The 23,224-nt window shown below is 42.8% G+C and overlaps 1 protein-coding gene across 3 annotated transcripts in view; it reads left to right on the top strand.

Moving 5' to 3' along the window:
• LOC126215259 (uncharacterized) overlaps positions 1–22,554 on the top strand; it is a 164,516-nt gene extending 141,962 nt beyond the window's left edge. For 2 of the 3 annotated variants that reach the window (XM_049941938.1, XM_049941937.1), the window contains one exon: positions 21,991–22,191. In XM_049941938.1, the coding sequence (XP_049797895.1) occupies positions 21,991–22,089 (99 nt within the window). In that variant the 3' untranslated portion in view covers positions 22,090–22,191. Of the gene's footprint in view, positions 1–21,990; positions 22,192–22,272 lie in introns of those variants that run through there. The other variant, XR_007542112.1, reaches the window with a different exon arrangement.
• The last annotated feature ends 670 nt before the right edge of the window (positions 22,555–23,224 follow it).

Here is a 23,224-nt window from a genome sequence, read left to right as displayed (position 1 = left end):
CTGCACCAGAGGTCTGCAATTGGTCCTGTTGACTGTGCTGCAAATGGTAAGCTCTGATTTCCTCTCGCAAGCAAGACTGGCAGCCTTTACCACTTCTGTTAGCCGTTCAAAACCAATGTGAGCCACCACCTGCAGTTGATTGCATCCTGTGCTCTTCATAGTATATGGAATAACTCCACCTGGTATGCACACAGAGTGCACATTGGATTTCTTCGCCTCGTTGGCAGTCATGTCCCTAAGAGCCCCCAAAATGTGCCGAACACTGGAGAGCTCCAACTACCAATAATCCAACCCTTTGTGATTTCCCAGATCTTGCAGGCTGAGAGGTTTCCTCTGAAACAGGACAAGTGATTGCATCCGGGTGAGGGACAGTGTCAACCACAGACAGCATCGGAAACCTGTTTGTCAAACTAATAGGGAATTCTTTCACCACCTGCTGTGCCCCGACATGATCCACCACTCAACCATGGGTGAGGGGTAGACATCAGTGTGAGCAGTAACTGGGCTGGGCTGGTCACTGGTGCGGAACAATCAGTGGACTTAGACATGCCGGACGTCCATTAGATCCCCATGGCTGGCCCACATCAGTGATGCCCATCCACTGCAGCTTCAAACTGTGTAACTAAAGCATCTGAATAACAGGTTGGATTGGAAAGGGAGGGGGAAGGGAGAAGGTTCTGTCCATGACCATAGCAACCACTGGATCACAATTCTTTGGATACTTTCTTATCAGATCACATGAAGAAGTTGAGGTATGAAAAACAGTAAGAAACAGGAGAGGAACTGGTTGGTAGTGTCCTAGCTGCCTGTCTAATAGTTAGCAGTACAGCAAATAGCATGTACATTTGAGAGAATGTGCAAAAATGTAAGTAATTGCAATATTCCAGGCTGGTGGTAAACATTTTGAACAATGACTCTAACTTTTAAGTTGTTGTCGCAATGTGCAAGTTTGTTGTAACAGAGTTAATACTGATAATGCACGAAACATAAACATTTTTTGAGAGGGACTGACTTGTTTAATTATAACCAGATAATGATTTGTCAGTGATAGCTGTATTACATGGTAGTGTTTAACTGCTGGAGTGTAAGAAAACTCAAACCCTGTGTAGTCAATATTTTGACATTCTAGGGCTTGTCACTGATACAAAAATAGCTTTTCATTTGAATGCACAAGCAGGTGAAACACTGTTTGGATGCTGTGTAAGGGAACAGAAGGTGAACATTCAATTTTCATGCACTACAATTTCATAGTGTTTGATGTGCTTCTGCCAAGCAGCCTCAAGTGTAATGTGTAATATAATTTAGATCTTCTTTATCTTTACTAATGGCGATTGTGCTTTTGTATGCTTCTTGGACTTCTGCTGTACCTTTTACTACATTTCAGCTTAGAATTGTTATACCACATTTCCATCAAATAACTTGTGAAATTCCAGTTGAATTAACAAGGTATGTAATGTCTTTGCAAAACAACAGTAATCAGATTACATTAGCCTGCTTGGTTCAATATACTGAATAAGAATTAATAACAGACATTATTTTCACATATTTTGTTAACTAACTTCCATTGTTCATGTATCTGTGCTTTGAGACCGTGCATCTTCGAGGTCACTTGGCGGTACACAGAACGTTTATTCCTCTCGCGAAGTTGCTGTGGTCGCTGTCCGTTGCTGAAGACATACAAAACAAAAATATCAACCCCACACAATATCTGTATATTTACAGTCGATCTCTCTCTTCTTTTAATAACTTTTATTTCTGAGAATTATTCATCACTAAGAAAATGCAGGGATACACTTAACTCCTCTAGAGCGGTATGTGTCACTAAATGTCATAGTGGCAGCAGATGTTTCCGGTATTGTAAGAAGCTTAAACCTATTATACCAAATATCAGTGGAAAGGATGCACTCGTCAAGACTGTTTCCATGTGTGGGGTGGTACACAAGACTGAATCAAACATAAATGAGATATTTTTTAATTTTTTATTTCAAAATAAAAAGTATAAGTGGATGTATGTTTCTATATAGCTCCATGCTTTCTGAACACATTTCCCCAGCAAATGGGTAACTCTGACATCCCACCCTTGTAGAATGAAGTCTGTGGTATCTGCAGTCAGTTGCACACATAGGCTTCAACTCCCTGTTCTGTGCTGGTAGGTAGCATGCCGAGCCTAGTACACGTCCAACGTGGCACTCAGGGGCCACAGCACCAAGTTACGACAACTGAAGATAGAGCTTATAAGAGCCTGAAACTGGCTGTGTGTGAATAAAAAGAACTTTACAACTGAAGTGGTATTTTCAACCTCTGGTATAATGCTCAGTTGCAGTTGTGGATGTTCCCCCAACAGTATTGTTTGTAGGTTCAACCTCAGTGTCATTGTTGAACTTTTGGCCTCCCAGAGTGTCTCTGAGTGAACCAGAGCCATGAAAGTCTTAGGGAGATAGGTCTGGGCTGTAGGGAGGGTGTTCAAGTGTTTTTGCCACAACTGTCTAAACTTGCTTGAAACCTCGCTGTAGTGCGCAGATTTACTGTGCAAAAGTCAAGATGCAGCAATTGAGACTGATCTGAGAAACAGTTGCTGTGACTTGGTGAGCAGAAAACTCTTACTTGGATTTCACCGGTCCAGGGTCCCCTTTTTTCTCCATTCCCTGTCCACTTCTTTTGATACAGGAGTACAGCAATGAACCAAATTTCATCACAGACAATGATGTGAGTCAGTAACAAGTCTAATCCTGAAATGTAGCAAAGAGATGCTCACATAACTGCAGACTGTTCAGTTTTTGATCAGTTTTCAAAAGTAGAAGAACCCATTTGGCACATACTTTCCTAGACACTAGCTTGTCTATGATAATGGCAAAAATGCTACCACAATTTATCCAAACCTCACTGGCAGTCTCAGTGACCATCAAGTGCTTGTCACCCTCAAGAAGCTGTTGAACACAGCCAATGATGATGTCTGTGCAGCCGCCCCTTATCACTCTGGAAGTGTAACATCAATTTGCTGCAGAGCTCACAGCAACTTTGTACGTAAGTGTTTGCACTGTACGGCTGCTTGGTGAAAATACACACCTTATTAACTTACACTGTGAAATATCAAATTGACACACACATTTTCTACATTGTGAGGCAAAGAGATTGTTTGCCTTCGAGACAATGTTTCCCTTTGCTCCAGCAATTAAAAATTGAGAGGCTGATAACTATTCCAGCTGACCACACATCATCCATGTAAGTGATGGGATGGAGTAATATGCTAATGACATTTATAGCAGAACAACTGCACTTAGAATCATAAGGAGGGATATGGCAATGATTGAGGGGCAGTACTAACTCGCTGTGTCTTTTATTTCACGGTGGTATTTCAAGCATGCCGTATCGTTATGCATAGATGCCGACGTTGTGCTGTCCGGGGCGGGTAAGCGCTAGGAAGTAAGGGACCGCCATAGGGGTCGTTCCCTTGGGATGTAGATGGCAGTGTCCTTTCACAAGCTAGACAGAGAACTCACGGCAGAGGGAAAGCATGAAAACGGGCTTTGTGTGGGCACTTGGACGTCGCCATGTCACAGACCGCCACGTCCTAGGACAGTACAGCAGGATTCAGTTATGGTGCTAAAAATTTAACAGTTATCCTTGCTCCCTCTCCCCAGTCCAACCTCTGGATCACATAGAGCAAGTGCACCCTCAGTTGGATGAGAAAAACTTGCTGGTGGTATGAAGGATTTCAGAGAAATGCTATTGTAGGCATGCAAAAGCATAGACTCCAGCCACAGATAATACATTTGCAAAGTGTACCAAAAATAACCACAGACTGACTTTATTGTGTGGCTGGTGGCCTGCCAAGTCAACCAAGAGAGCAGAATTTCCCCCTGCCCCACAAATAGCGAAATTGTGCCAGTGGTTAAAGCATAGTCTGTCACAACTAAACAGTCTGTGACGTAGGTCCTGAGCTCCACTCCTTAGAAAATGAGCATGGTAAAGTACCTCATTAAGAGAAGAGTTTTTCTGGAGCTGCTGGAGCAAGGATTAAAGACATTTCAAAATTATGCCATTGATCAGTGTTGGTGGTAAATCGAGTGATTCACTAGCGACTTTTAGACATGTGACATAAAAAAAAAAGCTGTCTTCAGGTGTGGAGGTGCGCGCTTTATAGACATAAAGGTTTTGGGGTTGGAGTGGAAATATTTGGGCCATAGGATTCACAGAAGGAGTTTCTTTTGTGGACTGGCAAGACAGCCAATCCACAAGGACGGGAGGCCGAAGGGCACGCGTTTAAGCTCACGCAGGATGGCGTGAGGTCTGGAACAGGACAAGGTCTTTATAGTAGTAAAAATAGTACGTAGCTTCTGGAATACTTAACTTTAATCCATAATTGGTGAACATCGGTCTGACGGTACATGCATCACAAGATAAATAGCAATTGATAATGGCGCCTTGCTAGGTCGTAGCAAATGACGTAGCTGAAGGCTATGCTAACTATCGTCTCGGCAAATGAGAGCGTAATTTGTCAGTGAACCATCGCTAGCAAAGTCGGCTGTACAACTGGGGCGAGTGCTAGGAAGTCTCTCTAGACCTGCCGTGTGGCGGCGCTCGGTCTGCAATCACTGACAGCGGCGACACGTGGGTCCGACGTATACTAACGGACCGCGGCCGCTTTAAAGGCAACCCCCTAGCAAGTGTGGTGTCTGGCGGTGACACCACATTTCTCCCCCGCAAATTGGCGGACGGTTGTGGCATAAAGCTTCCACCTGCCGTGGAGAGGACCCCATGTTGACGTATGCGACGAGGTGGGGAGCCTAACAACAGGCGAGGCTGTGCCACACGCACCCTGCCATTCGGTCCGAGGGGAGCTAGGAAACGCCTGAAAACCTAGTCCAGGGTGCACACCAACATGCGGTGTATGCGCCCTTAGAGAGACAGGAGGGGCCGAAGGGTCGACCTCCATCGAGCCGGGGCACCCGACGGGCAAAGACGACATATGGTCCAGAGCGGGCAAGACTTCCATGGCGGAGGACAACTGGTCACGGGAAGCGATCGGCGGCGCGTGACACAGGGAGGCGCCTGGCAGCTGCAGCAACGCGTCCACTGCGGGCGTCGCCGGCGGGAGAACAGGCGGCGGCGGCGGCGGCGTGTCGCCATGGGGCAAAATGGAAGGCAGCGTCGGTAACACCTGGGGCTGAGGCGAGCCAGTAGATGGGTCCCGAGGGCGCTGACCGGACGGCACCGTCGCTGAAAGCAGACGGGGAGCGGCAGAACCCGTGCGACGACAGAGGCGCAGCTGATTGAGATGGCGATGCACCTCACCAGAGGCCCCCAAAACCAGATACATAGAGCGGCCGAGGCAGCGAAGAATGCGCCCTGCAAGCCAATGCCGTGAACCTTGATAGTTGCGATAGAATACAACGTCGCCTGGGGCAAAAGCAGGTGTCTGCCGCTGCACAGGAACCTGATGCGGTGGATGTAGCAAAGACATCAAGGTGCGATGAGGGCGACTGTGCAAAAACTCAGCCGGCGAGCGACCATCTCGGGGCTGAGAGCCATACGTGGACAAAAAGAGCAATAACGCGTCCTTCCGAGAATGAGACTCTTTCAACTTCAACATCTGTGACTTGAAAGTCCTGACCAAACGTTCAGCGGCACCGTTTGACTGCGGCACCGCTTGACTGCGGCGAAAACGGCGCTGACGTCAGATATTGAATACCATTAGCCTTGCAGAATGACTGAAATTCGGCGGACATGAATTGTGGGCCATTGTCGGAAACAATAGTCTGTGGAAGACCTTCAATGCAAAAGATAGTGGATAACGCTTGGATGGTGGCAGAAGACGTCGTGGAAGACATCCGGACAACAAAAGGAAAATTACTGAATGAATCTACCGCAACCAACCATCGAGCATTCCAGAATGGACCAGCAAAACCGATGTGTAAGCATTGCCAAGGAGTAGTGGCTTTCGGCCATGCAAAGAATTTCCACGGTGGTGCGGATTGTTGTTCGGCACACGCCATGCAAGAAGAGCACATATTCGTAATCGCAGCATCGATTCCGAACCAAGTACAGTGCTGACGAGCAAGTCGTTTCGTTCGCACTATACCCCAATGTCCTTGGTGGAGAAGCTGTAAGACAGAGGACTGTAACGAACGTGGGACCACGACCCTGGACTGATCATTATCAGAACGCAACAGCAAAACACCACGTCGTACAAAAATTCCCTCCTTGTGAGCAAAAAATCGGCGAACCAACGGATCCGCGATCCGCGACTTCGACAAAGGCCATTGTGTAGCAACAAAACGCAAAACGGTAGCAAGGACAGGGTCAGCAGCTGTGGCTGTAGCTACACAACGAAAATCAATCGGAAATGATTCGACCACGTCATCGGTTTCCGCATCAATGAACATGCGAGCCAGTTCGGAAGAATCGAATGCGCTATCCTCAGCAACAGGCAAACGGGACAACGCATCGGCGTTTCCGTGCTTAGCAGTGGACCGATACAAGATATCGTAGCAGTACTGCGAGAGGAAAATAGACCAGCGAATGAATTTCTGCGCTGTACGTGAAGGTACAGGCTTGTTCGGATGAAAAAGCGATGTCAAAGGTTTGTGGTCTGTGATGATGGTAAAGTGACGACCATACAAGAAATCATGAAACTTTGTAACACCAAATACAAGAGCCAAAGCTTCTTTCTCGATCTGTGAATAATTTCTTTGTGCAGACGAGAGCAATTTGGACGCAAAGGCAATAGGGCGATCATGCGAACCATCTTTGTGCGCAAGCACAGCACCGATCCCGAAATCTGATGCATCCACCATCAACAAAAGGGGTTTCTGGGGATCGAATGGCGTAAGGCAAGTATTGGAAAGCAACGCCGATTTCAACTGGCGAAAGGCGTGTTCGCATTCCGTCGTCCAGATGAACGGAACACCTTTACGGCGTAAGCGATGAAGTGGAGCTGAAATGGAAGAGGCGTGGCGCACATAGCGATGATAATAATTGATTTTTCCCAGCACACTCTGTAGCTGCTTCAAATTCTGTGGCGAAGGCAAGTCTTGTATGGCACGGAGGTGCTCGGGACTGGGACGTTTGCCTTGGGCATTGAGTACATGGCCCAGGTAGGGTAAGTCACAAGCAAAAAACACACATTTGTCCTTCCGCAAGCGAAGACCATTTTGTCGCAAGACCTGAAATAGTGTTCTGAGATTGGCTAAATGTTCTTCTTCCGTCTTTCTGGAGATCACAATATCGTCCAGATAGTTTGCTGCAGTAGGGACTTACGCACAAACAGTTTGTAGATATTGCTGAAACAATGCAGGGGCGGATGCACACCCAAATGGCAGTCGTTTGAATAGATACAAACCAAGATGCGTGTTAACCACTAAAACGCACTGGGATTCTTTGTCCACCGGTATTTGCAAGTACGCATCTGCTAGGTCCAATTTCGAAAAATATTTACCCGGGCACAGTTTGTCAAAAAGATCTTCCGGGCGGGGTAAAGGAAAAGTTGCAATCACTAGTTGTGGATTCACTGTTGCCTTGAAGTCGACACAAAGTCTCAATTTTCTGGAAGGTTTTGGCAAAATTACTAAGGGTGATGCCCAGAGAGAAGCCTGCACACGTTCAATCACACCTTGTGATTCCAAATCGTGTAATGTTCTTGCGACCTCATCACGCAATGCGTGGGGAACATTGCGCGCTCTGAAAAATTTCAGTTGCGCGTTTACTTTCAGTTCCAAATGTGCTTCATAGTTCTTAGTGCAACCAAGGCCCGGTGCAAAAATGTCTGCAAATTCTTCACATAGACAAGAAACATTGTCTGAATGCACAGTCTGGTTCACTGATAGGACCTGATTTACTATAGACAAGTTAAACAATTGAAACAAATCGAAACCAAACAAGTTCACTGCACAAGAAGAACGAAGGACGTACAATGACACAAGTTTTGTTTGTCCCTTGTATGTTGCAAGAAGGCTGCACTGTCCTAACACAGGGATTGCTTGTCCTGAATAACTACTGAGCTTAACATTTGCGGCACGCAACGGAGGTGGGCCCAGCTGTTTGTACGTGTCGTGATTGATCAAGGAAACTGCAGCTCCAGTATCGAGCTGGAATGGTATCACGTTGCCATTAATGTCCAAGTCTACAAAAAGTTTATTGTCCTGCTGATGACAAGAGCGACTGTCTCGTGCAACGTGAACTGACACTGGTACAGAATCACGTGCGACTTGACGGGATTTCCGGCGATGTCGAAGCACACTAGGTGTGGGACGAACACAGCCACTGTTAGAGAGCGTGGCACTGGGAGGAGTGGAATGAACTGCATGAATTTCCATGGGCGAAGGTTCACGAGCCTGATCATTCTGGGTTAGATTCTGATTCCGGCGCGAAGCAAAGGGCCTGGAATGGTTGTGAGTGTCCGTTCTGAGCTTTTTCTGGCAAACACTTTGAACATGTCCTTTTTTATTACAGAAAAAGCAAATAACCTGGCGTGACGGGCAATTCTCACGCGAATGTCTAGTAGCACACCACGGGCATGATTTTAGCACTGCATTTGCTTGCTTGCACGGCACACGTGGCTGAGAGCTTGGCGGCAGCTGCGCGGACGGGCGCGAGGGCTGTTTACTGTTCCGTGCAGCTCGCCCGGCAGGTCGGTTAATGTGACACACGCCTGGTGAAGGTTCAAATGATTCCTGAGCAAAGTCAAGTGTGTCTTGCCGATCCAATATGTCTATCACTTGTTGAAGGGAGGGATTGACTAGTTTCAAAATCTGTTCTCATACACGAACATCAGAAACGTTCTGTGCAATTGCATCACGTACCATAGTATCTGAATAAGGGAGTCCACATTTACACTCAAAAGCACAATCCCTAGTAAGGCCTTGCAAAGTTGCAACCCACTCCCGATTAGTTTGACCAGCCGTATGTTTTGTACGAAAGAAGGTATACCTTTTTGCAACTACATTGACTGATTCTTTGAACTATGCATCTAATGCAGACAAAATTTCGTCGTAGGACAGAGTTGCTACGTTGCGTCGGGGAAATAATTTCACTATCACACGGTATGTGGACACTCCGACGCACGATAATAAGAAAGGCTGCCGCTCGTTACCTTGAATTCTGTAGGCAGCGAGATGGAATCCAAATTGGCGTGACCACTCCGTCCAGCTTTCCAGTGCAGCATCAAAAGGACGAAAAGGCGGTGCAACTGTGTGTTGTGGCTGCAGTAGCGGTGGAGCGGCGGCTGCCGCATCGTATTGCATTGCACGTTGACCCTGGACGAGCTGTCCAAGGGCATCCAATAAGGCCTGCGTCTGCTGGTTCTGCTAGCGATAAAATTCGGACAGTACATCTGGAGATTGTGGCGAAGCCATGACACAAGTAAATTAGGGCAACAGCAAGATGAACACAAAATCCTCATCGTCAACTTTTGTGGACTGGCAAGACGGCCAATCCACGAGGACGGGAGGCCGAAAGGCACGCGTTTAAGCTCACGCAGGATGGCGTGAGGTCTGGAACAGGACAAGGTCTTTATAGTAGCAAAAATAGTACGTAGCTTCTGGAATACTTAACTTTAATCCATAATTGGTGAACATCGGTCTGACGGTACATGCATCACAAGATAAATAGCAATTGATAATGGCGCCTTGCTAGGTCGTAGCAAATGACGTAGCTGAAGGCTATGCTAACTATCGTCTCGGCAAATGAGAGCGTAATTTGTCAGTGAACCATAGCTAGCAAAGTCGGCTGTACAACTGGGGCGAGTGCTAGGAAGTCTCTCTAGACCTGCCGTGTGGCGGTGCTCAGTCTGCAATCACTGACAGTGGCGACACGCGGGTCCGACGTATACTAACGGACCGCGGCCGCTTTAAAGGCAACCACCTAGCAAGTGTGGTGTCTGGCGGTGACACCACAGTTTCATACTTTAGTTTGTTGTTGTTGCTGTTGTTGTTGTGGTGGTGGTTTTCAGTCCAGAGACTGTTTTGATGCAGCTCTCCATACTACTCTATCCTGTGCAAGCTTCTTCATCTCCTAGTACCTACTGCAACCTACATCCTTCTGAATCTGCTTAGTGTATTCATCTCTAGGTCTACCTCTACGATTTTTACCCTCCACGCTGCCCTCCAATACTAAATTTGGTGATTCCATGATGCCTCAGAAAATGTCCTACCAACCGTTCCCTTCTTCTAGTCAAGTTGTGCCACAAATTTCTCTTCTCAGCAATTCTATTCAATACCTCCTCATTAGTTATCTGAACTACCCATCTAATCTAAAGCATTTTTCTGTAGCACCACATTTCACTTTCATAAATGGCTACACTCCATACAAATACTTTCAGAAACGACTTCCTGACACTTAAATCTACAGTCAATGTTAACAAATTTCTCTTCTTCAGAAACGATTTCCTTGCCATTGCCAGTCTACATTTTATATCCTCTCTACTTCGACCATCATCAGTTATTTTGCTCCCCAAATAGCAAAACTGATCTACTGCTTTAAGTATCTCATTTCCTAATCTAATTCCCTCAGCGTCACCTGACTTAATTAGACTACATTCCATTATCCTTGTTTTGCTTTTGTTGATGTTCATCTTATATCCTCCTTTCAAGACACCGTCCAGTCCATTCAACTGCTCTTCCAGGTCTTGTGCCGTCTCTGACAGAATTACAATATCATCAGTGAACCTCAAAGTTTTTATTTCTTCTCAGTGGATTTTAATTCCTACTCCGAATTTTTCCTTTGTTTCCTTTACTCTATTGCCTCACGTGTTCCAATATTTCTACGGAATCCAAACTGATCTACCCCGAGGTCGGCTTCTACCAGTTTTTCCATTCGTGTGTAAAGAATTCGCGTTAGTATTTTGCAGCTGTGACTTTTTAAACTGATAGTTCAGTAACTTTCACATCTGTTAACATCTGCTTTCTTTGGGATTGGAATTATTATATTCGTCTTGAATTCTGAGAGTATTTCGCTTGTCTCATACGTCTTGCTCACGAATCAACTACGAAAACCTGCATAGGTACATGCAATTAAGGAATGCCAGGTCAGAAGCAAACTGAAGGCCACAAGAACAGGAGGGAAATGACATGCGGGCCAAGATGCACCGTGACTCCACTTACACTCCCATCGGTATGGCACTCGTTTCGTCCATGGGCCTCACCGAATGGGGAATAATGACAAACTACATTACTATGATACCAAAACCACAAGTGTTCTAGCTTCATACACTAATATATCTGTAAAATATAAAAATAAATAAAATAAGAATGTAACGAAGACACGCTAGGCGGGCAATGGTAATCGTCGAGTAAAGTTTTACTGGCAAAACTGGCCAACTACACTTCAAGCCTTATAACAAGTATTTACTTTACCAAGGTAGGCCCTCCTAAAAAACATATAAATAACATTAGCAGTATTCTAAAGGTGGCTTTCTGAGCATAATAGATACACAGCACGCATCACAACGTGTGAATAGGTCACACAGGGTCTCTAGAGCACCACATCAAATATGTCAAAGAAATTATGATCCACCGATTCTAACTGGTCGTTCAACAATTTACTCGAAACCCTCTTTCTGTTTTTGTAAATTTTGATGTTTTCCAAAACGTTGAGTTTGCTTCCTTTCGGTGCTGTATGCAAGATTTTCATACCTTGCTGCATATCACTAATTTTATGGTTCGAATCCCGCAGATGATCACCCAAAGCGAATTTATTGTGGGCACTCGTGTGCTCACGAAAACGCGTAAAAAACGATCTCCCTGTCTGCCCCACATAAAAGCCTTCACACCCGCCACATTGTAATCTGTATACCCCTGTGTTTCTAAATTTATCAATACTTTCTTCAATCGTGTGCCTAAGTTTCAAGTGCAAACTATTTTTCGTGCTAAATGCCAGGACCACGCCAGACTTACAAAACTGTCAATCTATTTTGTCAGACAGCGGCCCTTGATATGTCATTGGAACATACTTTTTATCCCTACTATTGTTAGATGGCCTTTCCTTCTTATCCTTGCTGTTTTTAATTTTTGTGTACAACTTGTCCATCATGGCCTCATCATACCCATTGCTACAGGCTATATGTTTGAGGACATCTATCTCTTGCCTAACGCTACTCCATTGCAACGGCAACTTTAAGAGCCTATGTATCATTGAGCAAAAATAGGACCTTTTATACTTAGATGGATGTTTGGTTGGGCATGAATAACCAGGTCTGTAGCTACTGGTTTCCTGTAAATACTAAATGTATGATGGCCGGCCGCTCTAGTAATAGTGAGTCTAAATAGTTGATACTATTATTACTTTCAACTTCTACTGTAAATATGATCTGCTTATGCATAGCATTCAGCGCATTTAAATACTCATTGATATCTTCCCTATCACAAGGGCTATAACGTCATCTACATATCTCTTATAATAATCCGTTATCTCTCTTAGCGTTATATTGTCCCTGAATAACTTACTTTCCAAACTGTTTATAAATATATCGGCCAGCATACTAGCTCAGTAATTGCCCATTGCTAAGCCGTCATGCTGACTGTAATACTTGTTATTAAACTGAAAGCAGTTAAATGATAGCGACGTTTCTAATAGATCGACAAATTCCGTTAAGTTCTGCCTGGCTCAGCTTACAATGCTTTATCAAATTATTCTTGACCACCTTTAGACATTCTTTACCTGGAATATTAGTATATACATTTTTTATATCAAAAGATACCAGACGTGCACCCTCCTTAAGAAAACGTGCCAACTCGTAACTATTCTTTACACTGTAAGAGGTTTCAAACACATACAGTTGTTTCAACCTCCTATTAAGATATTTATTCAACTTAGCATTCGGAGCTTGCCTTCCATCCACAATCGGCCTAATGCTTTTTTCTACTTTGTGGTTCATGGTGTGGGTTCCTGTTGTCATGTCCTAGTTCATGAACCACAGGCAACGTATGAGTGGCCAAGTAAGTGGTCCCAACAGTCGGGATACCAGTTACTTTGGAATAAGGCTGGGCATCTCGGACATATTCTGAGTCGTGGTCGCCTTTGTGCTCATACGGCAAAGACTACCAAATCCACCGGTTAGTCCCTCAACCGTTAGGGGTAAAACTCAATGGGACTCGGGGCAAGTAAGGCTAGCAACCTGCTTCCCTGGTACTTTAAATATGATGCTGGCAACAATCAGAGCAAAATGCCTCGGACCTTTGGAGGTGACGGAGTCCCACCTCTAACTGACAAACCAGGGACTCCTAAGATACGACTTGGCAAACAAATGGTAATGAGATGGGGAGCTATTAATGTCAATGGGGGCTACTCTGGGAAGAAGGTAGAGCTGGCAGAGGCTGCAAGTAAGATGGGGCTGGACGTTTTAGCTGTTAGTGACATTCGGGTAAGGGGTGAGAAAGAAGAGGAAGTGGGAGAATACAAGGTCTACCTGTCAGGAGTCAAAGCAGGAATAGCACAATGGGGTGTAGGGCTTTACATCAGGAAAGAAATGGAACCCAGCGTAGCTACAATAAGATATGTAAACGAACGACTGATGTGGATAGATTTGACAGTGTCTAGCAAGAAAATTAGGATTGTGTCAGTATATTCGCATTGTGAAGGGACAGATCAAGATAAGATGGATAGTTTTTATGATGCACTCAGTGATGTAGTTGTTAGAGTAAAGGACAAGGACAGTGTTCTGCTCATGGGTGATTTTAATGCCAGGATTGGAAATCGAACAGGAGCGTATGAAAAGGTTATGGGTAAATTTGAAGAGGATATGGAGGCCAACAGGAACGGGAAACAACTCTTGGATTTCTGTGCCAGTATGGGCTTAGTAATCACAAACTCCTTTTTTAAACATAAGAACATTCACCGGTATACTTTGGAAGGCAGGGGAACCAGATCTGTCACTGACTATATAATAACAGATCAGGAATTCAGGAAGGCTGTGAGGGACACATATGTATTCAGGGGATTCTTTGATGACATTGATCATTATTTAATCTGCAGTGAAATTGGTATTGTGAGGCCGAAAGTGCAGGAGGGCAGGTCCATATGTAGGAGGATAAGAGTGGAGAAACTTCAGGATAAGGAAATCAGGCACAAGTACATTACAGTGATCTCAGAAAGGTACCAATTAGTTGAATGTAGTCAATTACAGTCATTGGAAAAGGAATGGACAAGGTACAGGGACACAGTACTAGAAGTGGCTAAAGAATGTCTTGGAACAGTAGTGTGTGAAGGTAGGATGAAGCAAACAGCTTGGTGGAATGACACAGTAAAGGCAGCCTGTAAAAGGAAAAAGAAGGCATATCAAAAATGGCTACATACTAGAACTCAGGTAGACAGAGAAAGTTATGTTGAAGAAAGAAACAAAGCCAAACAGATAATTGCAGCATCCAAGAAGAAATCTTGGGAAGACTTTGGAAACAGGTTGGAGACTTTCGGTCAAGCTGCTGGAAAACCATTCTGGAGTGTAATTAGCAGTCTTCAAAAGGGAGGTAAGAAGGAAATGACAAGTATTTTGGACAGGTCAGGAAAACTGCTGGTGAATCCTGTGGAGTCCTTGGGCAGATGGAGGGAATATTTTGAAGAGTTGCTCAATGTAGGTGAAAATACCATCAGCAATGTTTCAGATTTCGATGTACAGTGGGATAGGGATGATGATGGAAATAGGATCACATTTGAGGAAGTGGAGAAAATGGTCAATAGATTGCAGTGCAATAAAGCAGCTGTGGTGGATGAAATTAAGTCAGAACTCATCAAATACAGTGGAATGTCAGGTCTTAAATGGCTACACAGGATAATTGAAATGGCCTGGGAGTCGGGACAGGTTCCATCAGACTGGACAAAAGCAATAATCACACCAATCTTTAAACATGTAAACAGAAAAGATTGTAACGACTACAGAGGTATCTCTTTAATCAGCGTTGTGGGTAAAATCTTCTCAGGTATTGTTGAAAGGAAAGTGCGAGTATTAGTTGAGGACCAATTGGATGTAAATCAGTGTGGGTTTAGGCCTCTTAGAGGTTGTCAGGACCAGATCTTTAGCTTATGGCAAATAATGGAGAAGTGTTATGAGTGGAACAGGGAATTGTATCTATGCTTTATAGATCTAGAAAAGGCATATGACCGCGTTCCTAGGAGGAAGTTATTGTCTGTTCTACGAGATTATGGAATAGGAGGCAAACTTTTGCAAGCAATTAAAGGTCTTTACATGGATAGTCAGGCAGCAGTTAGAGTTGACGGTAAATTGAGTTCATGGTTTAGAGTAGTTTCAGGGGTGAGACAAGGCTGCAACCTGTCTCCACTGTTGTTCATATTATTTATGGATCATATGTTGAAAACAATAGACTGGCTGGGTGAAATTAAGATATGTGAACACAAAATAAGCAGTCTCGCATATGCGGACGACTTAGGTGTGATGGCAGATTCGATTGAAAATTTGCAAAGTAATATTTCGGAGCTAGATCAGAAATGTAAGGACTATGGTATGAAGATTAGCATCTCCAAAACGAAAGTAATGTCAGTGGAAAAGATATATAAACGGATTGAGTGCCAAATAGGAGGAACAAAGTTAGAACAGGTGGACAGTTTCAAGTACTTAGGATGCATATTCTCACAGGATGGCAACATAGTGAAAGAACTGGAAGCGAGGTGTAGCAAAGCTAATGCAGTGAGTGCTCAGCTACGATCTACTCTCTTCTGCAAGAAGGAAGTCAGTACCAAGACTAAGTTATCTGTGCACCGTTCAATCTTTCGACCAACGTTGCTGTATGGGAGCAAAAGCTGGGTGGATTCAGGTCACCTTATCAATAAGGTTGAGGTTACGGATATGAAAATAGCTAGGATGATTGCAGGTACTAGTAGATGGGAACAATGGCAGGAGGGTGTCCACAATGAGGAAATCAAAGAAAAACTGGGAATGAACGCTACAGATGTAGCAGTCAGGGCGAACAGGCTTAGGCGGTGGGGTCATGTTACACGCATGGGAGAAGCAAGGTTACCCAAGAGACTCATGGGTTCAGCAGTAGAGGGTAGGAGGAGTTGGGGCAGACCAAGAAGAAGGTACCTGAATTCGGTTAAGAATGATTTTGAAGTAATAGGCTTAACATCAGAAGAGGCACCAATGTTAGCACTGAATAGGGGATCATGGAGGAATTTTATAAGGGGGACTGTGCTCTAGACTGAACGCTGAAAGGCATAATCAGTCTTAAATGATGATGATGATGTGGGTCTTAACCTGTGCCCTCAGCTTAGGTAATTCGACCACCATCAATTTTAAATCACGCCTAGATTTATCAGCCAGCAAAAAATGTGACCGATCTATTGCTTTCCTAACTTCCGTATTAAAATTATTAATTGGAATCTTAGTCATCTGCGTGATGTTGTTTTCACGAAAAAATTTCTCTGTTTTGGAAACAATCAGCTTCCCGAATGATGACCGTGGCCTTAGACTTATCTGCTGGGACAGCAATAGCCCGATTTTCTAGCAATTTTTGATTTATACAATTTAATGTATTACTGTCTTTACTTGTTTGTGTCCGGAACTTGGTACTATCTTCCAATATCTTAGCTACCTTAGTCGTTTTGGCCATTACTTGAGTCTTTCTTAAATGCGCTACTTGTAACGCTATTTTTGTTTCAGCAACGACTTCGCTAACCTGCTTAGAGCTACACTTTAGCAGAATAATGTATTGCAAACCTTTATTGAGCAACTCCTCTTCTTGTTGACTGAAGACGATATCTGTTAAATTCACTACCCGTTCTGCAAATTTTACATTAGGTGTAGGAACTGTTTCCGAATGATACGCAGGTTATTCTTTGAGTTTCCTAAATTTCCTGTCATGAATAGCTTGCACACGCAACTTCATATTATTTACCTTATCTTGAATAAAGGCCCTCATTACCTCGAGCTGTGCACTAGTTAGTGCCACAGCAAGGTCACACTTCAATTTCTCAACCTTACTGAACATTATGTGCCTTTGTTTGTAAAAATCTCGTATTTGCGTTTTAATCCACAATATTACAGATTTGTGCTTCACTACTCGTGCTACTTTAGACATATTCATAATTCTAATCTGGGCATACTTAGGAATTACATTACACGATAAACTTTTCTTATCAAAAGCTATATGTAATGAATATTTAGCTATTCTTGTCTTTAAAGATAACAAGGTGTAAATATGTCCCACTGCCTGGCGTGTCATACTGTTTTGCAGTGAACACATGGTGTGTCATGGGGCGATCACTCTGTTTTTAAAATAATTGAAAAGCCACGATTGCTTCAATCGTTTATTAGATGACCGGTTTCAGCACTCTGAAGGTGCCATCATCAGATCTGTGAAGGTATAACATTACAGGTTTGAGGGAGGGCTTACATGAGTTAACTATATACATTACAATTATTACAGAACCACATTCCTGAAATGTCATACATTTAGTATTTACAGGAAACCAGCAGCTACAGACCTGGTTATTCATGCCCAATCCAATCATCCATCTAAGTATAAAAAGTCCTATTTTTTCTCAATGATACATAGGCTCTTAAAGTTGCCGCTGCAACGGAGTAGCGTTAAGCAAGTGATAGATGTCCTCAAACATATAGCCTGTAGCAATGGGTATGATGCAGCCATGGTGGACAAGTTGAACACAAAAATTAAAAACAGCAAGGATAAGAAGGAAAGGCCATTTAACAATAATAGGGATAAAAAGTTATAAGGACATATCAAGGGTCGCTGTCTGACAAAATAGACTGACAGTTTCGTAAGTCCGGCATGGTCCTGGCATTTAGCACGAAAAATAGTTTGCGCTCGAAACTTAGGCACACGATTGAAGAAAGCGTTGATAAATTTAGAAAAACAGGGGTATACAGATCACAATGTGGTGGGTTTGAAGGCTTTTATGTGGGGCAGACAGGGAGATCATTTTTTACGCATTTTCGTGAGCACACGAGTGCCCACAATAAATCCGCTTTGGGTGACCATCTGCGGGATTCGAACCATAAAATTAGTGATATGCAGCAAGGTATGAAAATCTTGCATACAGCACCGAAAGGAAGCAAACTCAACGTTTTGGAAAACATCAAAATTTACAAAAACAGAAAGAGGGTTTCGAGTAAATTGTTGAACGACCAGTTAGAATCGGTGGATCATAATTTCTTTGACATATTTGATGTGGTGCTCTAGAGACCCTGTGTGACCTATTCACACGTTGTGATGCGTGCTGTGTATCTATTATGCTCAGAAAGCCACCTTTAGAATACTGCTAATGTTATTTATATGTTTTTTAGGAGGGCCTACCTTGGTAAAGTAAATACTTGTTATAAGGCTTGAAGTGTAGTTGGCCAGTTTTGCCAGTAAAACTTTACTCGACGATTACCATTGCCCGCCTAGCGTGTCTTCGTTACGTTCTTATTTTATTTATTTTTATATTTTACAGATATATTAGCGTATGAAGCTAGAACGCTTGTGGTTTTGGTATCATAGTAATGTAGTTTGTCATTATTCCTCATTCGGTGAGGCCCCTTGGACGATACGAGTGCCATGCCAATGGGTGCGTACGTGGAGTCACGGTGCAGCTTGGTCCACATGTAATTTCCCTCCTGTTCTTGTGCCCTTCGGTTTGCTTCTGACCTGGCATTCCTTAATTGCATGTACCTATGCAGTTTTTCGTAGTTGATTTATTCCTTGCTCATAACGAATGTGTAGATGGTGAAAGACTTTATAGCAAGTGAATAAGTTCTTTTTTAGTGCTTACAATACCTAAGACCATACTGCCTAGACAGGTAAAGCCCAGCATACAGGTTTTTATCACTCATCACATTGTACCTAAGTCGTGTTATGAACAGCTTTCTGTGTGCATATTCCTCACGTCCTTATATGAATAAAGGTAAATTATAATATGTAGTTTTGTAAGGCGCTAATGGATAATGTCTGTGCCTCAGATGCTTTCACTTTGTAATTGGCGTACTTTATAGTGATTGTAGTACGTACAGGAAATGTATGGGCAACTGTGGGCTTTGCATGGGTATGTGACAAGCAGTTACAGTAAAGTTGTGTTTTAGTAGTCATGAATGGTTATACCGTGGGACTGTGTATGCGCTGCTTGGACAGCGCTATCTGGTGGCCGGTCGTGAACCGCTAGAATCACAGCAGGTAAGCCTGCGCAGATTAGGGCAGTGATGATGCCGACCGGTGTTAGGCGAGCAGTGGTAGTTTTATCTGGTGACTTCAGTTTTATATTTTATGGAAAGAACGACCATGAGAGCATATTTTTTATTGGATGTGACAATGCTTTTATCAGACGGTCCGCCTCATATGCCATGTGGTCCATATTGTTTTATAAATGTTAATCCACATTTCAGGTATGTGGTTCTGTAATAACTGTAATGTATATAGTTAACTCATGTAAGCCCTCCCTCAAACCTGTTATGTTATACCTTCACAGATCTGATGATGGCACCTTCAGAGTGCTGAAACCGGTCATCTAGTAAACGATTGAAGTGATCGTGGCTTTTCAATTATTTTAAGAACAATAGATTGTGGGCAGAATTCACATCTGCCCCTGGAAATGTTTTACAATCTAAAACCTGGTTCCTACATCTCTGTCTTACCATTATGTAATCTATCTGAAACCTTCCAGTATCTTCAGGCCTCTTCCATGTATACAACTTTCTTTCATGATTCTTGAACCAAGTGTTAGCTATGATTAAGTTATGCTCTGTGCAAAATTCTACCAGGCGGCTTCCTCTTTCATTTCTTACCCCCACCCCATATTCACCTACTATGTTTCCTTCCCTTCCTTTTCCTACTATTGAATTCCAGTCACCCATGACTATTAAATTTTTGTCCCCCTTCAATATCTGAATAATTTCTTTTATCTCATCATACATTTCATCAGTCCCTTTGTCATTCAAGCTAGTTGGCATATGAACTTGTACTACTGTGGTACGAAAGGGCTTCGTATCTATCTTGGCCCCAATAATGCATTCACTATGCTGTTTGTAGTAGCTTACACGCACTCCTAGTTTTTTATTCATTATTAAACCTACTTCTGCACTACCTCTATTTGATTTTGTATTTATAACCCTGTATTTACCCGACCATAAGTCTTGTTCCTCCTGCCGCCGAACTTCACTAATTCTCACTATATCTAAATTTAACCTAGCCATTTCCCTTTTAAATTTTCTAACCTACCTGCCCGATTATGGGATCTGACATCCCACACTCCGATCCGTAGAACGCCAGTTTTCTTTCTCCTGATAACAGCATTCTCCTGAGTAGTCCCTGCCTAGAGATATGAGTGGGGGACTATTTTATCTCCGGAACATTTTACCGAAGAGGATGCCATCATCATTTAATCATACAGTAAAGCTGCATGCCCTCGGGAAAAATTACTGTTGTAGGTTCCCCTTGCTTTTAGCCGTTCGCAGAACCAGCACAGCAAGGCCATTTTGGTTAGTGTTACAAGGCCAGATCAGTCAATCATCCAGACTGTGATCCCTGCAACTACTGAAAAGGCTGCAGCCCGTCTTCAGGAACCACACATGTGTCTGGCCTCTCAACAGATACCCCTCCATTGTGGTTGCACCTACAGTATGGCTATCTGTATTGCTGAAGCACGCAAGTCTCCCCACCAATGGCTAGGTCCATGGTTCATGGGGGGGGGGGGGGGGGGGCCTTCAGTTTACAGTTTATTTACATGGAATTATGTCCTTGGAAACATAAAAGTCTGATACATCCAAAGACTCCTTTTCAAGTTACTCAATGGGAAAAAAAGGCCATGATATGTCAGATATGGCCTAAGTCTTAATATCCATTTCTTCTTAAAATTACGTCTTCATATCTGAATTATTATCTGAAATGTGTTCTACATGTGTGGTGTTTTTTCTTTTAGTTGAGGAAGACAGTATATATTAATTGAAAATAAGAAGTCATTTTTTCAAATTGGCGGATAAATTTGTACTTTCAAATTATTCTGTTAAAACAGGATGCTTGGTACCAGAATGAATTTGCGCTTTATAGCAGTGTCTACATCTATTTGCATATTTCACAAGCCACTGTATGGTGCATGGTGGAGGGTATCTTGTACCACAGTCATTGTTTTTCCTGTTCCACTCACAAATCGAGCAAAGGGAAAAACAGCTGTATACTTCCATACAAGCCTTAATTTCTCTTATCTTAGTTGTCCTTACATGAAATGTATGTTGACAGCAGTAGAATTGTTATACAGTCAGCTCCAGTTGTTGGTTCTCTAAATTTTCTCAATAGTGTTTCAAGAAAAGAGCTCATCTTCCCTCCAGGGATTCCCATTTCAGTTCATGAAGCATCTCTGTAACACTCACGTAATGGTCAGATCTATTGTTAACATATCTAACAGCCCAATTCTGAATTGCTTAAATGTCCTCCTTTAATCACACTGGTAGGAATCCCAACCCTCAAGCAGTGCTCAAGAATGGGTCACACTATTGTTCTGTATGTGGTCTCCTTTAGCACAGAATGACACTTTTCTAAAATTCTCTCAAGAAACTGACACTGGCAGATTAAAACTCTGCCAGATAGGAAGTTGACCTGAAACCTCTCCCTTTTGCAGGCAAGCTGTACTGACTGAGCATGACTCACAGCTTTAATTCAACAAGTACCTCATCTTCTGCCTCCAAGCTCTTCTGCACCTGATAGAACTTTCACCCATGGAAGAAAGGATATTGCAGAGTAAAGACATAGCCACAGCCTAGGATTCTTTCCACAACTAATTTTCATTCTGGAGCAGAGTGGGTTTTGATTTCCAGGTTCATGTTGTGGTTCTTTGATTGAAACTCACCATCAAACTTAAAGTGCAACCTAATGATCATCAATCATAGTGCTGCACTTTAGAAGTAAAAATGCTTATTAATCACATGAGACCCAAACAGACAATAAACAAATCTGCCCAACTTTGTGATAATTGTTTCATTACTCTGTGATCTATTTCAGAGTTATCTTACTCCATCGTGTACAAGATATTGCATGTTTATATTCTTGAATGTTCCAGGTAAGAAGATACATTGTGGAAGAGGAAATTATTGAAGAGGGTGCATGTGAAGAGCAAGAAGCAGATGATGGTGATGAGATAACCAGATTGATGCAGTGATCTGTGCAAAGTATTATCAAATGTTTTGTATGAATAATGTTGTCATTAGTATAATTTCTGTTATGTAAGTGTGTCACATTATTCATGTTCATTCTTACGCAATTTGAGTTGTTAAATATCTATATAATCAAAAATCCATTTTTAATCCCTGTGCTAAGACATATGACATTAATCTGCTTCCAGAACCCAAATTCCACAACATGAAATACTGTCTGTAAAGTGACTTTCTCTGCATCTGTGGAGGAATCTTCTGTTTGCTACGACTATGCAATGTGCCACTCGTACTGAACAATGCAGTTCAATATTAACTGGGGAAAGTGCTCATAATTGTTTGATGTCAGATAATTCTGGAAATTATATTGCCCGTAACAGTCAGTCATATTTAAAGTAACTCATCTGTGTGCACTGTTGGTAATCAGTGCTTCAAATTGTGATATTTTCCCATTTATATTATGCAAAAAGTTGGCATTTCCATTTGAAATATACCATTTATTGACTGACAAACCCGGCGTTGCCCAGATATTAATTTATAGCTGTGCGTCCACACCCATACCACGCAGCATGTTTATGACATCATATCTCCTGAGCTACGTGGCACATACAATGTTATAATTTTGTAGGTACATTTGGCGGCATCTGTGGATACTATCTACAAAAAGTGTTGCGAACAGAGTTAGTAGAAACGAAGCAATAAATTTAAATAAGTTAGTAGTAAAGAATTAATAAATTATGTCATGTCTCTTATGGTACTTTTATTACATGAACAGTTGAAAAGGAGTAACAATATTATGAAAAGGAAAGTTGCTACTCACTATATAGTGGAGATGCTGAGTTGCAGATAGGCACATCATAAAGACCATTACAAATAAAGCTTTTGGCCATTAAGGGCTTTGTCAACAATAGATCACACACACACACACACACACACACACAAATGCAACTCAGTTGTGTGTGTAACACAGGAGATATTGAAATTGGTGAAAGGAGAAAATATAAAAATGCAGTAAATGAAGCAGGTGAGAGGGAACACAAATAATAATAATAATAATAATAATAATAAAACCAGCAGACTGACAAGAAATGCAAAATAGCTACGCAGGATGGCTAGAGGACAAATGTAAGAATATAGAAGCTT

The sequence above is a fragment of the Schistocerca nitens genome, chromosome 12 (assembly GCF_023898315.1).
Source record: "Schistocerca nitens isolate TAMUIC-IGC-003100 chromosome 12, iqSchNite1.1, whole genome shotgun sequence".
Taxonomy (NCBI): domain Eukaryota; kingdom Metazoa; phylum Arthropoda; class Insecta; order Orthoptera; family Acrididae; genus Schistocerca; species Schistocerca nitens.
The sequence above is the reverse complement of the archived record's forward strand: the minus strand, read 5'-3'. Positions and strand labels throughout refer to the sequence as shown.